The sequence below is a fragment of the Leptinotarsa decemlineata genome, unplaced genomic scaffold (genome assembly GCF_025532065.1).
Source record: "Leptinotarsa decemlineata unplaced genomic scaffold, Ldec_3_MD MMD2_tig00026369_RagTag_RagTag, whole genome shotgun sequence".
NCBI classification, from domain to species: domain Eukaryota; kingdom Metazoa; phylum Arthropoda; class Insecta; order Coleoptera; family Chrysomelidae; genus Leptinotarsa; species Leptinotarsa decemlineata.
This window is the reverse complement of record NW_027412709.1, coordinates 6,259,796-6,278,704: the sequence shown is the minus strand read 5'-3', so window position 1 is coordinate 6,278,704 and position 18,909 is coordinate 6,259,796. Positions and strand designations below refer to the sequence as shown.

Sequence of the window (18,909 nt, the reverse complement as noted above, 5' to 3'; positions counted from 1 at the left end):
CATTTATTCAACAAAAGCTTAAAGACCATGCTGAATGTTCAGGGGGTCATTCGATACCCCCTTGAAAGTAAATGGTTTTCATATTCATGAATTATGAAATGAATTTCAGTCATAAGCTTCAGCTTCAAGAAACAATAACAAAAGTAGAGGAAAGTAATGATTTGACAAAATTTTAGGTTCTCCTCCAATGGCCCATTCCAACACTCTTTTGTTCTATACTGGTTTGAACTGGTCCTTCGATGAATATATATGTGATGAACTGTCTCTGACCTATGCATTGTTTGCAGGTAAAGTATCTATTGTTTAGCTGTATTTTGCTCCTTTGTTCAGATATTCTCTCAATGTACAGTTTCCAATGAGTAGCCTTGTGATAATTCCGAGTTGATTCCTGCTCCAATCAAGCAGTTCTTCAGTTCTCTTCTCTAACGGTTCCTGCATGAAAATTTTCTCGTGTCTGTACCCGGGTAAGTTTTCCTAGTACTCTTGATGTTTCTCATAGACCCACCTTCCAACCCGGTTCCGTACAAAAGACTTTGGTACCCTCAAAGCAAGTTCAGGGTCTATATATGGAATAGATTATCCGTTTCTAGCATACTCATCAACATGTTCGTTGCCTGCGAGTGTCTTAGCATACAGTATATAGTTACTTAATTTCTGTCCGCTAGTTTCAAAAGGTATCGAATGAACGCCTAAAAATGAAGGATGGATTTTCGTTCTTTCATTGAGATACGCAATAAAGTTGATTAATGAAAATTGTTTATATTTTTCTCCAGATGTTGATAATGATTTGAGTTTTATGAACTACTATGATATATTGAAATTTTTCCATGAGTGTCGCAATACTCGTGTATTTATTTCAACAAAAACAAGTTGAGATCTACCAATTGAATTTTCAGGGGAGCAGTTAGACAAAAAATATTGGACACCACAATCTCGATGGAACGTGGGGTCATGGATATTCATTCCACTGACTTCATTTTGCATTTCGTCGTATCAGGAAACATAACTCTTTCGACAATAAATCAGGAGTGCTGATAACGGTGACGTGTGAAATTCAGATTTTCCAATATTAGAACAAAGTTTCCAAATTCCATTATTCAAATAATCAAATAGAATGTGTGTCTGGAGACGAAAACACAAGTTATAGTATCATCGTGAATTGAGTTGATTTTTTTGATATTTTGGGTGAGATGGAGCTTGATATTTCAGTAAGAAAAAGTGTGAAAATTATGAAATCAGGTTTTGCATTCTCATTCATCAATGCCTGAATGCTTTTCAGTATGACAAGCCTTATGAAAATCACGAAATATTCCGAAGCATACGATACATAATATTTTCAGTAGTGATATTCGGGAGGACAAAGGAGCGGGTGACATCTAGGATTAATGAATTGAACGTCAAGAAAACATTGCTCATGGCAATAAAAACTCATAGTATAGTTACAAAATAATATTCGTTTTACTGTTATTGTAGGATTCGTTTACATCAATATCAAAATCACATTTTTGTAATGACTGATAAATTTGAAACATATCAATGAGCCAATAAAGTTAAATTTTTTTGTGAAATTGAATTCGTTTCCTTGAAAACGATCAACGAAATTGAATGTAATTGTTGATAAACAATCCAAAAGTCTGATCTTCCTCTTGAAGATGATCACTTGGTGATCGAAACACGTGTCGAGATGTTAAAATAACGGTTTGGTGTTGGAAGAAAATTTCAGTGATATTCAATTCAACAGTGATGAATTTTCCCTGAAGTATATAAAGTATTTTCCGTCATGTAGTACGGGGTGCAACTATTAAAAACTATTCATTCGTCGAACTAGATAGTCTTCGATTTTCAAAAATGGATTTCTTTTATTTAAATGATCTGCATAATATTTTTCATCCAATTAAGATTTGGATGAATTCATTTTTTACAATTCTCATTTCAAATTTTAATTTGAAATTCTCGATTATTATATGCTGATGCTCATTTTCATACATTTTTCATAATACCGAACTATTAGTATAGGCAAAGAAAACGAATCCCATGGAAGCTCAAAATTGGCATTTTCGTCACGTGAAAATTTTTAGTACTGACTATGACCACTAGAGGGCGACGGCAGTACGATATCAGTATTTAATGTAATTACCAACAGAACTGGGTAGCAGTCGCTAACAAACCAGTTGGCTTTTTGATTTAATTTGATTATCTGGGCATTTCGACTTCGATAGAATCCGCCGACTGTTTGTCAGCAACCCAAGTCTGTTGATACATTCAATACTGGCATCGTACCGTCATTGCCCTCTGGTGATCATGGTGAGTACTACAAATTTATTGTGACGGGAAAATGCCACTTCTGAGCTTCTATGGGATTCGTACTCTTTGGTATAGGCAACTTCAGATGTTGGAACAGTGTTGTACACAATCTGCCCTCTCGATGTCGCCACAAGTCGCAAATATATTCGAAAAATAATATCAGTAGTGTATGCAGTTAGTATCCCTGAAAAAAATCTACTTTTTGAGTTCTGTCTGGTTCTGTTTTTCCGTTAGCCAGAGTTACGTGCGGGTCTTAGTAATCTCCAAACCCAATATTTCATTAAATGAATTTTTTCAATTCAAGTAAAAAGATAACCTAATTTGCGTTTCCTTCATTTTTGTTTTGAATTTTTCACTTAATCTAGAATTATGGCTGAGTTCAGAGAATTCTTCGATACCAGAAATGCATTGTGAATTTGGAATTCAGAGTACGGAAGTGATTATCGATTTTAGCGTAAGTCATAAATTTAATAGATAATAGCTATGAACGCTTTGGCATTACATCTCAAAGTGATAGTCTTCCTTTCACTTCGCGAAATGGTTCCTTTGATGTCACTTTCGAATAAAGCTATAAAATGACTTGTAACTTCACATTATGAAAGAATATAATAATAAAAAATTACTGAATTTGATGAATGGGATGTGTAGAACTTCTACTGAATTTATAATTTCAAGAGCAGAAGAGAGAGGAAGAGAGTGAGTTTGACAGCCTTATTAGGTTGAGTTCATAATTTTATTTTGAATTTTGATAAAAGATGCATTCCGAATGCAGTATCTAACTGCTGCATCGGTTCGTATTATTATCTAATTTATCAGAGAAAATTATTTACAGTTATTCTGAAAGGCTATTCAAAGATAAGTAGGTAGTAGACAAATATTCTAATTTCTCTGATAAAGTATATCAAAGTAAATCTAATTGATTGTTTGGAATGAACTGAATATGTGTTATTGGGAAGTTTAATTATAAAAATCGTGTGCTTTTCAAAGTTGTCTACGTTAACATTGTACAAAAATATGACAGGTGAATATAATTTCAGGAATTTGATAGTTCTTTAGATATTCCACATGAATTTTGAAATTGTATTTCGAAACTGAAATAATTGATTTTCTCTCGATCAGAATTCGTTCGATATTATCATTTTCAACACGTTGCTTTCAAGCAAACCTTCATTATAAAATAAATTAGGGTAACTCAAGATATTTACGTAACACAATTTCGGAACTTATGGATCTGCACAAATTTTGATCGATTGAAATTGATGCTTTCGGGATATTTAATTAATGTACTCATTTTGTATTATACTGAAAAGTGACTATATCTTCGTTGTTGTGAAAAGGTGTCTATTCTTTGGAACGAAGAACTTCTGAATATGGCGGTGGTGTCTTTATATTTATTTTTGGTGGATTGTGACTTATTCGAAACCCAAATTCACTGGTTAACGGAAACAGCAGGTTAACGGAAAAACAGATTTTAACAGAGAACAGATTTAACTGTGGTCGAATTTATTTTGGAGTAGAAAAATATACGATGGAAATTTTATTACCACAGATAGTTAATTAAAAATTCGATTGATCACTACATTTGCATATACCATTAGAAAATAAACAATATTTTACAAATAAATGATTGGTTGATCAATCACGGATAGGTTGAAGTGTTGGAAATTAATTCAACTTAGTTATTTGGACAATATTTTTTCATTTTTGAAGTTCACCACTGGACTGAAACTGAACTTCTTAAATCGTGATTTGGATTACCAAAATGATCAACAAAGAATAGAAATGTTATTCAGGAATTCCTGATATGGGCTGATAATTGAGCTCTCGTTTTAATTGAATGAAATTAATGCAAATTGATGTTTCTCTCGTCTCTTGGTACACAATACAGTTTCAATAGATTCATTGTTTATCATTTATTTCATTTACAATTAGTGGTCTGAATGGTTTCCGCATAACTCGACCATTCGTCATTATTCTCTGTACTATTCAAGTTGTTTTTGTCTTCACAAAAAGATCCAAGTTGTGGAACATTCGAACGATTGAATAATGGGGCGACAGGTGTTATTGACAGATTAAATAGATATAATTTTTCATTTCGAGAATAAAAAATGTTTCCAATTTCGGAAGGACGTTTTTTTGGAACATTTGAATTGAATAATTATGAAGTTACATAACTCCATAAAATATAGAAATGGCATATTTACAGCCAACCTGGGTAATGTGATCAGAAAATGAAGTGAATTTTTTATAAATACTTATAGAATAACGTGCTATTTCCCAATAATTTGTTGTTTTCAATTATTTTGAATTTCAAAAATTAGTTCTAATAAAATATATTTTTTCATGAATGGGGAATGAGAAATCAGAAAGAGCCGTTAATTTTTTTGAAAAGACAGATTGAAAAAATATTTTAAGGTCCCTAGGAGTAATCAATTTCAATTTTTTTTTGAATGATGCCCTAATTCATAATTTTTTCATCGGTAGATTTTAAAAATTTTACTGTAGGTAATGCTTTAAAAATGTTTCTAATATAATCATTGCTTTGAGTTTTCTTTGATCAAATACGGTCGAAAAAGAAGAAGTTTCTAGAACTAATTTACATTCAGAATTATCATAACTTATAGCTTCTCATATTCCTGTTGCTAATTATATTTATTTTTTTGTTACTGCTCTTGAAGAAATGAATTCATTAATATTTCATGATGAGTGTTGCAGAAAGGCCACAAAATACCAATCTTAATGTTCAGATTGCTAAGCTTGAAATAGTCATTATTTATATATAATTATATATTTTTTTCATTTGTGATACGGCATATTTTAATCGATTGAAAATGATGCTTTAGGGATATTCAATTAATGTACTTACTTTGTATATTACTGAAAAGTGACTATATCTTTATTGGTGTGAAAAGGTGAAATATTCCGTTTTGTGTTAGCAGCTATATTCGTCAAGAAATTACAAAATTGAAAGATCTAATGGATTGCTCCTGATCTTCTGCTTGAAATGTACTCTTCAATTTTAATCGCTCATGCTCCCCGTCGGCTCTGTAAAATTTCTCCGTTTTTCTTCTATTACTTCTGTCATAATAAATTGAATCTGCCTTACAGATTGAAACATCAAATTTATTTTCAATCATCCTTATGTTATATTTGATACTGGTTGAGTGCTTGAAATATCTGCATTCATGACATAACTTCCAATCGTTTGTTGTTATCTGATTAAAAATGGAAATAAAAAGGTACCTTCAGAAGTGTACGGCATCTTTGCTATAATGAGCCTTTCTCTGCAAAGTAAAATGTTCAATGTCCAAGACACAGATCATACAATTTTCACATGGTAGGTACTCAGTTTTTCTTCATTATAAACTTTCTCAACAATAATGAACAAAATGACGCGAATAACATATACTGTCGAATGAAAATGAAATGAATAGGTATTATTACAATTCATGATCAACTGGGAAAATAGAAAAACAGCATCTTCAATAAATTCTCGACTGGCGGAGGTATATTCGTTGAATCAAAAGCATCTGATATCGATGTAGAAAATTTGAATACCGAATTGAAAATTAAAACAGACAATTTTTCAAATACTATGATTGCAATGTATGACAATATGTAAGGTTTTGAGAGAGATTATTGTAAAATGCCGCAAAACTTATGTTTTGACCTAATGTTCAAAGTATGACGCTTGATTCGAGTTGAAAACTTTTTCATAATTGATACCTTACTTTTGGATTTCTGGGATTTGAACAGTTCGATGTTCATTGACTATTGCTTCATGAAATGAATGATACATTTTGGAGAATTCGCAACAATGTAGGTACTATGAAATCATTTGTGTGAGGAACTTCATCTGACGCCATCTCATGAAATGAAGTTGGTCATCTTGGTCGTCTGATTTGTGTAGAAATTATATACATATGAGTTACTACACCAGTGTATTCGCATCTCGAATTTGAGTCTAATGTAAAAAACTTAGATTATTTTAACAATTTTCTGAATACATATGCATTTATATTCACTTTTAGCTTCAGTTTCACCTCATGAGTCTTTCATAAAATCTATGTGATACGGAATTTGAAATCAAAACTGCAGCTTAACTTGATTTTAACTGAAACTATCTGATTCGAAAACACTTCGAAATCAAAACCAAAATTTGATTGTATCTGAAGAACTTTGTTGATGGATCCACTGAAACTAAATAGATTATTCTCGATTTATACATTTTTCATTTTGTACTCTTCAAAGTATGAGGTATGCAAGTTTGGTTCAGAAAGCTGCTGTGGCCCGAAAATCTACGTAAATTTTATAGAAATATTTCATGTTCAAGATTATAATTTTATATCACACAAGGAAACATGTCATCGGAGCATTCAAACATTTATTTACATTAAACATTCTACAACTTCAGCCACTATTCACAACTATATTTACATGTATATACATCTACTTGCCATGGTTATAATAACTATTTTATATACATAAAATGCGTTAGTTTATTCATATACTATACTTGAATATTTACATCTACGGAAAAAGATAAATTGATTGAAACGAACAAGAAATATCCATTTGAGTTTGATGTGTATTTTGAAGTTGAGTATCATTTCATGAATGCAGAAAATGTTTCCGGGGAATTGAGGAAATTCAGAAATCAAAAACTTCTGGAGTTTTTCTATTTTGATTTGTTTCTGTAGTCATACTACACGAGTGTTACGGAAACTACTCTCCAATCGATTTCATTTTCAATATTTTGAAAGAAAACAAGAAATGATCTTTATTCAAATACAAAACTAGAACTTATTTCATTCCGTATTTGGTGATATTTAACAATTATATTATCATGTCAAATAGCAAAAATGGAGTTTGCTCATTGAAGATCACGAAGTGCATGTTTTGAAACTCCCTGACGTTCTTACAAAATGACCTATATGAATGACGAATCACTCAAAAGTTAGCAAAAACCAAATATATTTCACAAATATTACATCCATCCTGTATCCGACCAAACTATTTGTTGATTTTGAATTAGAGATGAAGAACATATATGATATTATCAAATATGGATTTTATGACAAGTGGTTCAATCAGGTCACATATACTGAATGTTCTCTTGTTCATTTCAACACTTATATTGAATAAAAAAAAACAAAAACTGTACACAAAAAATAGGACGAAAGAAATGAGGATTGAATGAGATAAACTAAATGAGGTAGGAACCATTATCATTATTCCATTCTGTATAGGAGACATAAGTATAAACTTTCACAAAAACCTTACGCCAAGTTTTTACTTCTCCTGTTTTTTGGAAGAGGTTAAAATTTTTAAAAGTAAATTAGATTTTCATTTGACTATTAGGAATAATCAATTTCGAAACTTGCATTTCAATGGATCTCAAATCATTGAAGATGATGACAATAAATCGAATATGACCGTGAAAAAATCGAAAAGACTTACATATGGGGTGCAACGCCCATTTCGGAAGTGAATCCTAATATTTTGGGATTGAAAAGAACCCTTAACAACGGGCTGCAGTTGGAGCTTCGAGAATTTTTGACATCTTCCCCCAACTTGGTCCCACCTCATTTGTTCTATGTACAAATTGTTACAAAATATATGAAAGGGTTTGACGTGATACCTGCGCAGCTGGTGAAGATGGCGCTGCAGCATTGTCTGGTGTCTGAGATTGTAATGCTCCTGCAAATAAGCCTTTGCCAAAGTTTTCAGTGCCTGCGACCATTCGGTAGACGGTACCTGCCGTGCGAGCAGCACGATCAGCTGTGTTCTAAAAGCTTTGCTATGTTTATTCAAAAGAAGATACATTTTCATCGGAAAGAAATTCCGTGACATAAAATGACCACTAATCATGATAAGTAGATATATTTTTTGCTCATTATCATTACAAACTTATGTGTATACATGATGATACTCGAAAGTATATTTTTTCTGTGAATCTTGAATAAATGCCAATAAACTGGAAACTTTCTTTTTGATGACGCCTCCGTTTGTGAAAATGTGTTTGAAAAACCTACAGAAAATTGAAACCAAGATTATTGTATAGATTAACTTGGATGTCTACGGCCGTCTGTTGCAAAGCGGAGCTTCAATATTAACCGCCACGTGAAATATCTCTTTCTGTTTTTCTCTGCAGCTTCGACTGTGAACCGACAACTAGACGACGTTTTGGGTCGTAGCAAAACCTTTCATGTCAAAACTGACATGTATTGTTGACAGTATTATCGGATAAACCACTATTCAATGGGAGAAGTAAAATTGTATAATGGAAAATGTGATTCTGATTAGATTTTGATGATGATGATAACCAGCAAGTAACATATTTCACCTCACTCATAGGCAGAAATGTTATATCGCCATAAAATGAGTCTATCTGAAAGAAATACATTCTACCAAACAAGATGGCATCACCTGAATATCAGCTGAGTAATACAGTTCATGCTCAACTTGGTGAAAGGTAAAGAACAGTACAAAAAGTAACTCAGTCATATGAACAGAAACTTGATAGTAATTGAGCGATAAGATGGAGAAGACAATTACTTGAAATCAAATATGTCTCATGCATAAGAACAGAGAATAGAAAAAAAGTGGAACAAAGCAAATTGGTATGGACATCGAGTGAGAACATATGAAGTGAATTATATTCAATCTTGATTTTTTTCGATAACCAGCTATAATTCCCCAAAAAAACCCTTCAAAATTGTTAACTTGATAAGGAAATCAACGTGGTCTTCTCTTCCAACGTGCGATAACCAACACTCCCACATAACTTTTTTCTCTTAGAATGTGTCAAATTACCCACCTAGTTTCGTACTCGACAATTTTGGAAACATCAGAAAATGAGCAGGGTCTGAACCTCTGTCCGAAACAATGATTGGATGATTGAAATTCACAAAACATTAAGGCCAAAAGATGAACCCAACAAAACTGTCATTTTCCCGTTAACCAGCTGTGACTCCCATATAGAACAAAATACTCAAAAGTCAAAACTTGTGCAAACTAAAGATCAACGAGGTCTTACTTCCAAAGTGCGATGCCTAACACCGAAAGAGAAAACCTAGAAAAGCAGGGATACATCTGATGGAACAAGGAACAACACCAAGAGCATCGAAAAGCGACAGAAATGAATAACAAACGTATAATTGTGAAGTCCTAATGCGAACCTGTTGGTAGATATATAGGAAAATGATTTGTATGTTGACAAATATCAAAAAGTAACAGAAATTTTAAATATAGAAGGTTTAATTTCTGTCGTAGAACAAATCTAACACAAATAGGTACTCCAACTACAGAACTGCCGATTTTCTCCAACGGTAACAGTTTTTTCGAATTGCAAAAGTTTTTTTGAACTGCAACAGTTTTTTTCTGAATTCATTCACTGAAAGATAAGAATATCAATAAAACTTTTCGTTTTCAAAAATATACTTCATTTCATATGAATAATATAAGATAGGATGATAACCTATCGAATATTTGTGAACAAATGAAGAAGTTTTCATTCTCTAAAAGACGTTTTTGTAGAAAGAGCAATGCTTCTACAACCTTCCACAATCAGGGTAATGAACCAGGGTAAATTAATAAAGAATCTGCGGGAGTTCAAAAAACGGTTACCTGAAAAGTTACTGCATAATATAAACGACTGAAGAGTCCAATTAGACAGTGACTTGTGATATTTGCAGTAAGAACATTTTTCTTTCATTAGTTATTCGAAACAGAAGTAACTTGCGCTATGTATACAGCGTGACTCACGGTCGATGGTAGGTTAGAGGTTTCTGGAAAACGCAAAGCATGATTTTTCTGAAAATTTCACCTCTCACATTTTCTTACCTGTTCTATCGATCTAAAATATTTTCAGCATTGCGGCGTTGCCACTTCTATCAAAGTCCTAGCAATTATATTTTTTTAATTGTAACACCCCGTATATTAATACATTTTTGGAATCGCTCCAGTATTTTAATACTTTTTTGTTAATAATGTCCTATACCTATCTCTATTTGTTTCCGGGATAAAAAATTAATTGTGCTAAATATGTTCCAAAACATAGCCTTAATTGAAATTAAGTTCATCAGTGTTCTCAATTCATGAAAAGTTGATATTTTGATGATAGTTTGGACAAACTCGAAATATTCTAATAACACCAAGAAATCGACTCCATATCATACAGGGCGTGCTAAAATTACTATTATTTCCATTGTGCATAAAAGTAGTCAAAAGTTCAATTTTTCAAATGAAACCCCCTGTATGTTACTCGAAAAATTGAAAGATGGTGAAAAATGCTTCAAGATGATATATCATATCCCTATACCTAAATCGTCAAGTTTTCTTAATAAAGCCGTTTTTGTGGAAAAATAGTTATTCAAGTTTTACCTACAAGTGTTGAAAGTGGCATTTTATTTTGTGAGTGGGGATTATTGCAAAACGAGCGTCAGTAAGTGGAGCAAACTCACAAGCAAAATAAAATCACTTCTACAAATGTATCATACAATTTTTTTTGTATAACGTTACTGCTGATAATACAAAAATTATAGGATCCATGGGATTTGAACAAACGATCTTTGGATTACAAGGCATATGTTTTAACTACATACTCCAACTCATGTTATTTTTAGGAGGATTATTGGTTAGTCATGAAGGACTTTCTACAGTTGGACTGATTACTACTTCGTCATCGTCAGTAACTTCACAGGGATTTAATATTACCAATAGCACGAACTGCATGTGTGAACTTTTCTAAATGATTTTTTGGTAGGTGTTCTGATTGAAGTGTTTCTATCAAAGAGATTTTCATTAACAGTTGTACAGAAAATAATTTTTAAAGAATTTGATCTCTAGGTAGCCGTGGAAATATCAAGCTTATGACAGTTTGGTGACTTTTATAAGTAATTAATAAATGGTTATTGACGGTGTTTCAAAAAATCGCCAAAAATGAATGCAAATATTGATTATTCAAACGAAGTTCTTATGAAATTATTTATTATACACGGACAGTGTGATCGAATCATTGCCAGAACTTGTAGAAAATTCAACCAAATGTATCCTGAATTAACACCAATGAACGAGAGGAAGTTTGTAAGATTACAAAATAATTTTCTTAACTATGGCTCCATGTTAAAAGCGCCTTCAACATTACCAAAACCTGTTATTTCAAATGAGGACAATACTGTTAAAGTTTTGGCATATTTTTATGTATATCCAGAAGCTTCCATTCGCAGTGCAGAAAAAGATTTAGGTGTATCACATGCTTCAGTACAACGAATTTTGAAAAATCACGGAATGCATCCGTATAAATTTACCAAAGTTCAACCTCTAAAAGCAGAAGACTTCGAACGTAGAATGCATTTTTGTGAATCCCTATTAATTCATACACAGGAAGATCGGGAATTTTTGTCAAAAATAATTTGGTGCGACGAATCAAAATTTACGAGAGATGGTATTTTCAATAGAAAGAATAATCATTTTTGGGCTGATCATAATCCTCATGTTACAAAAGAAATGGGTTCTAAAGAAAAATTTTACCTGCATGTTTTCTGTATTCTGAAGAACAATAAAATTAGCTTTTTTATTTATGAAGACACACTGAATGCAGAGAGATATCTCCAAATATTAAAGACGACTGTAACCGATTTTCTTGAAAATTTGCCTTTAGAGGAATATAGGAATTCGTGGTTTCAACTGGACGGAGCGCCAGCTCATTCCACCCAGGAAGTTTCCAGGAAACTTAACGAACTCTTCGACGATCATTGATTTAGGCGTTTAGGGCCGTGGAATTGGCCACCGAGATCACCCGATCTCACGCCACTTGACTTTTTTTATGAGATGTTTTAAAAGAAAGGGTATACAGTACTCCAGTGCCTACCAAAGAAGAATTGCGACGGCGAATAGTGCGGAGTATTGAAGATCTGGATCCCCAGGAAATTGAAAAAGCAACCACAAGTCGCGTACAAAAAAACATTTCAAAGTGTTACATTTTCAGCATTTATTGTGAAAATGTGATATTTTGTTTACAATTTTGTTATTGTGAATCATCCTATTCTGTTATTGTCTGTACTTTCACATGTTTTAGCCCACAAAATCTTACTTTCTACCTAGAAATAACAGATTTTTGGTATAGATGTTCCCTGGAAACTTTGAGCCATAGTTAAGGAAATTATTTTGTAACTTTACAAACTTCCTCTCGTTCATTGGTGTTAATTCAGGATACATTAGGTTGAATTTTCTACACGTTCTGACAGTAATTTTATCCCTCTGTTCATGTGTATAAAAAATAATTCCATAAGAACTTCGTTTGAATAATCGATATTTGCATTCATTTTGGAAAATGATTCGAAACACCGTCGATAACTGTTTGTAAATTACTTATAAAAGTAACCGAACTGCTATGAGCTTGATAATTCTACTGCTACTTAAATCCAAATTCTCAAAAAAAAAATGTTTCTAGAAGAAGCGACTTAATTGAGGAAACTTGACGATTTAAGTATAGGGACATGATATATCATCTCGAAGCATTTTTCACCATCTTTCAATTTACCGAGTAATATACAGGCAGTTTCATTTGGAAAAATGAACTTTTGACTACTTTTATACACAATGGAAATAATAGTAATTTTAGCACGCCCTGTATGATATGGAGTCGAATTCTTGGTGTTATTTGAATATTTCGAGTTTCTCCAAACTATCATAAAAAAATATCAACTTTTCATGAATTGAGAGTACTGATGTACTTAATTTCAATTAAGGCTATGTTTTGGACCATATTTAGCACAATTTATTTTTTATCTCGCAAACAGATAGATATAGGTATAAGACATCATTAACAAAAAAGTATTAAAATTCCAGAGCGATTCCAAAAATGTATTAATATAGGGGGTGTTCCATTTTAAAAAATAAAGTTGCTAGAACTTTTTGATTGAAGTGGCAACGCCGCATTGTTGAAAATAGGTTAGGAAATGACAGATGAAATTCTCATAAAAATCATGCTTTGCGTCTTCCAGAAACGTCTAACCTACCATCGACCGTGAGTCACGCTGTATTTATTGAAATTATTTCACGAAGAAATATCATCGAACTGACTTTTTGAGACGAATTATGTCATATGATAAATATTGGAGATATTGTCACATTTCTTAGTATCTGAACCCATTTTGCTCATGAATTTTTTGGCACCCTATTGAATACTTGAAGAGCTCCTTTCAAAATAGCTTTTATGGTTGACGTCAACAAATATACGCGAGAAGTCCCTTTGTTACACCAACTGAGGGGTGGATATTGAACTTCTCTCTTATTGGTGAATAGTATTTGCTCTATGAAAGAAATCTCTCATGCAGTGGAGATAATTCGTTAATTGGTGGCCTTTATGGGATAAGTTTTATTTTTAAACGAGCAACATTTCAAAAAACGCGAAGTAAGAAATGCAAGAATATTGATTTATTTAAATATCTCATTATATTGATGTTCATGCTAGTCTTCTGAATCTTTACTCAGCAATCAATCATGAATGCTATTTCCATTGTACAATATACAATGTCGAATATTACAATTCTGAAACAGCTCAATATTCACAAACATCTGTATTTCATGGAGTACCTATTATCATTCTCAAAGAATGCATCTGACAGTTTGCACTAGCGTTTTATAAGCGTTTCAACCTGTCTTATGAAATATTGGGTTTATTTTCTTGTTTAAGAAAATACCTTAAATTCAGCACATACTCCAATCTTCTAAACTATAGATTAGTTGCTCGCACCATTATTGATATGAAATATAATTTTTTGGAATATTCACAAGCATGACCCGAAGATGCTATCTGGATTGAAGATTCAAATATCACCAGCAATCGTATTTCCATAAGGAATTTTCGACAGCCTTGAGGTTCTGCCTCGAGCAGTATCAATCAAACGAAAGCGGGAAATTGATATTACACACTAATTTGAGAGTCAATGTAATTCCTAGAACTACACTACCTACCCAAATAGCTACAACTACCTAGTACGAATATATCTCACTTCGATACAGTCTTCAGAGTCTTCAGACACGGTTTGACTCCTGTTAGAGTATTGGTCGGTACATGGGATCTGTCTTCCCCACTTGGGGCTTTGTTCTCAAGATGGAGCTGTCACTAGTTGACAATTTTTCTTGTAGACGAAGGTTAATACATGCAGTTGCGCCGTGTTGAAATTATTCGAGTCCCAGGCACTTTGATAATTGGGTCGGATCTATCCTGCACTGGTGAGAGGAAATAACTCGAAACCGGTCTGCAGGTGATCTACTCGAAAAATTTCAGCATGGTTCTTGTACGTATGTATCTCCCCTCGATACAATCTTCAGTCACACTGAAGGGTTACTTGAATAACTACATGAATGTTTGATAATGAAAGATACTGCCAATCTCGAAAAGCATTCTTTCCAGATCAAAACATTGGGGGAAATGTTTTATTAATGTATTTTTTATTTCTCACAATGAATGATATTCCCATTTTCTATCATCAAATCGTCCCCATTATTTTCAAGGCGTTGTACTTCTATTGAAAATCAGATATCGTGTCATAATTCACAACAAGATGTTTATTACATGTTTACCTGATTAAATTCATAACGAAAAGTAGATTCAAAAATCGTTTATTGCAGCTACATTAACTCAATCAATGATGGACTGTGGAAGAGTGAAAGCAGACTGAATTCTTTAACAACTTCGTAGTGACCCCATAGTTTCTGAAGCCTGCCATAAACTACTATTAAAGAATGAACTTTCAAAGGACTAGTAGACATTTTATTCATTCTCATGACATATTTTTGCGTGTGATTAATTGCTGATGATAAATGTAGTTGATGAGTAGAATTTGGAACCTCTGGCGTGGATTAAAGCTATTGAAACCACTTTTTTCCGTACTAGAACAAATCAGAGACATCATTTTCATTCTGGTGAGGAAGAAGTGCTTTCAATGGATGAATATAGTTGACAGAAATGACTTTCAAATAATTATTATCATGAGTTGATACAGATAACTAAGTTTATTTATATTTGAATTGTCAGGAGAAAACTACACTTGTTTATATATAAGGAAAATTCCTGAAATTTCGCTCATGAATTTTGTAAATTGATGAAAATTATAATACTGAAACATGACTAAATTCTTCCTTAGAATTTCATTGCATTCCAACTTTTATCTCAATATTTCATTGAAATTCATCAAAGAACTTATAGGTTGGAAACAATCAACATTATCATTTTACATATTCCTCATTATAATAGAAATGTCCCAAACTTATACTCAGATTCGATTAAAAGGAAATGGGCGGAAATGGGCAGTATGTTTTCAGTTCATTACTGAAATATTTTGAATCTATTGTATACGTTTCTCGTTGTGTTTGATGAGAATTTAATTGTGATAATTAAAAACTCACAAACTCCCATTTCAATAACCTAGGTACAGAATATCCTCTGATCTAATAGATCAACTTGGAAATTAACTCCATATTTGTTTGAAATTAATGATGCGTCGTATGAGAAATACTTTTGCTGAAAATATGGTTTCATAGGTGATTCGAAAAAAATCATTATTTTTTTTTATTTAGCCTCTAAATTATATGGATGCCAAAAATCATTCGATACAAAATGAAGATTTTCTCCTAATGATTGAATTATCCTAATGTTCCATTTTTCGATATCCAATTCACTTAGATTTTTCGTACACTGGTAAGTACAAGATTAATTCATTGTGACTGTTCTTTTTTAATTTTCATAAATGGCTTGAATTTAAGTCAAAGGATGAATTAACTAATAACTGTAGGCTCTCTCAAATATCTGCTAGTATGTAGATATATGACTAATTTGTGAAAAAAATGTTTGATACTTCCTTTTTTTAATATTTATAATAACACACGCATATAGGATGAATAATTCTTTAGATATGGCTGCTTGCCCAAATTGCTCTGTTTTGAAATTAGTACTTTCAACATTTACTTGAACTCTTCCATCTTGGAAATCATTTTTGCCTTCAACACAGAAAGTAAAATCAGAACATATAATCAGGATTTGTTTTCGTTTGTTTCTGTAACAGTAACCGTTCATCTATGAAATTTCATTCAAAATATAGAACTATATCATGTATAGAGTTATTTCGTAATTCTCTTGACAATATTCCTTTTAGAAATATATGGTTCCAAACAGTCTAGTAACTCAGTTTCTTACTAAAAAATATATAATCATCGAATATGTAGAAAAATGGTAGCATACAATGTATAGTGTATGGTGCGCTTTACATTGATCGAATTCATGATACGGTTTCACAAGAGTAAGCGATATACTTTCGATTTCAACGCTGTCAACAGGTATTTCCAACAACACTGAGTTGTTGTCCATGGGCGTTAAGAGAAATAGTGTCAAGGGGGAAATTCTTTTGCAAAGTGCCAAAATGTATTTCAGTATTGGTCAACCGCAGCATTAATTTTAAAAGCTTCGCTACAAGTTCTTCTTGAATATTCGTGCATATTTATAAATGAGAGATTCCTGAAGGTCATCGAATAACAAGGTGAAAAATAAATGTTTTCAATTATAGAAGCATACATAATTTCACATACATCTTGACTAATAATGACTGATATGTCATATAATAGAATTGGTAATCAAAAGTTCATAGTCAGTATTTGAAAGTTAACTATAATGCTCTTCAATATTTCTTTACTGAGAATATAAAGACAATCTGACAGAAAATACAAAGAATTGTTTACAGTAATGATTATAATGTGTTTTATTATAAATATATCTCAGTAAGAAATCTCCCAAACGAATTTCATTGAATAACCTGTATAGACTTGAAAGCATTTTTATTTACGCCACTAGGAATTACCTAGCTAATTTTTTTCTATTTACATTAAAAATCTCTTTTGTTCTGTTGAATTACCAATTACTTCTCCTTATTTGCCTTGACTTCCGTCCTCCTTATTGGTCTGATATATGCATCACGTGCAGTGAAGACTAAGAAACATAATTTTATGATGAGACTTAAGACGAAAATGAATATGAAACATTGATGTCGCGATTCCTTCCAGTATTTTCTTTTATTTTTCCAACACTGAAACCTTATACGGCATCGTTTGAATCTTTGTGTTATCAAAATGACGTTATCCGAATCGAGCACTATTACCAACCAGAACTGCAACACTCTTCTCGACGCGCGTTTCACCAGCCATATTGGTGTCTTTTGGAAATGGAGTAGACTTCAGTGAAACGACCATCGAGAAGAGTGTTGCAATTTTGATGTCAAGAAAAAGTACTTATTTTGGATTCACTCAACATTAGAGATTCCAGTTCTAGCTGCCAATTTCATTTCAATTCAATTATCCTTCGATTTGTTGATTCCCATTATTGTTTTGCAGATTATACAATGCGACTTTCTTTGTATAAAAAAAATGCAATAAATCAATACACACATCTATTATAGTCTTTTTTCCTAAAGCAGTGAAGTGATAAACCATTTTCAAGTACCTGTTTCATAGGCGTACATAACTGAGCCAGTTAAAAATTGATCCCAATGGACTTTTCATTGTCGTATGTAAATGGTGAGTATATGGAACACTTGCAATTACTAGATTTTTTTATGGAACACCCAAAATTGGATAGGAAATTATGATTGGATCCTGTTTGAGAGTGCTTTAGCTAGGTACTTTATTACCTGAAGAATACGAATCAATGGTAGAGCCCGTGCGACTTAATCAGTATTGTTATTATTGTTAGTTATTAGTGCGTGAATTATGATGGTAACTATAGTTTCCTCTCCAGTGAAAGGAATGAGCAAATGTGCTTCTTTTATAAATGGAAAGATAAGTATACTCAACAAATATGATGTTGTCACCACCACACCAAAATCCTTCCTATACCATTGATACTCTGGTTGAAATGTGTTCGCAAAGAAAGGGAATTTCAAAATCATCGATATACAAATTTAGAAATAAGAGAATAAATGAAACTGAAATCACCAAAATCATCTTCAGGAGGAAATGCTGTGCTCGATAATGCAAACTACATACTTGCCAATAAAAAAACAATACATCCATTTTATCATGAGGAAGAAATACCAAGCCTGTACAAAATATTACGAAAATTCAAAGAAGACCAAATTATGTTTTCAACGAATTTTGGAAATCTTTGAAGGATTTGAAATTCAGCTGAAAAAAATTTCTCTCAATAAAAAATTGTACAATTATTTGCTGAAGAGTTATCTAAGAAAGTTTTGACGGTATAATTTCGAGATTTATTATTTGGATGAGAGTTGGCTAAACGAAGGATGTATCCTTGGAGAGATGAGGCGAAACAAAGATATCACAAGTTTCTATTGGAAGGGTGTTCTACCGGATTTAGGTCGCCTCCTAGGAAATGAAAGCGACTGACTAATACCCACATTGGAAGTGTTGGTGGATTTGTCGGGGGCGGTTAATTGATTCGAGCATTCCAGTGATCAATGCAGGACACCACCAAAACTCTCAAAATACATGGAGATAGCCAATTAGAGGTTACATTCAACCCAAAAACAAAAATGCTATATATAATTCTAGATCATTAGCTCAGTTGGAGTCTTCATATAGATTTAC

The 18,909-nt window shown here is 32.5% G+C and overlaps 1 protein-coding gene across 5 annotated transcripts in view; it reads right to left on the bottom strand.

Annotated features, from left to right (window-relative positions):
• Positions 1 to 18,909, bottom strand: part of LOC111507510 (uncharacterized) — a 484,193-nt gene that overhangs the window by 2,707 nt on the left and 462,577 nt on the right. For 4 of the 5 annotated variants that reach the window (XM_074185259.1, XM_074185256.1, XM_074185258.1 and 1 more), the window contains exon 6: positions 7,946 to 8,092. The exons of the other annotated variant lie outside the window; for it this stretch is intronic. In XM_074185259.1, coding sequence (XP_074041360.1) covers positions 7,946 to 8,092 — 147 coding nt within the window. The remainder of the gene's footprint in view (positions 1 to 7,945; positions 8,093 to 18,909) is intronic. 5 annotated transcript variants of the gene reach the window in all.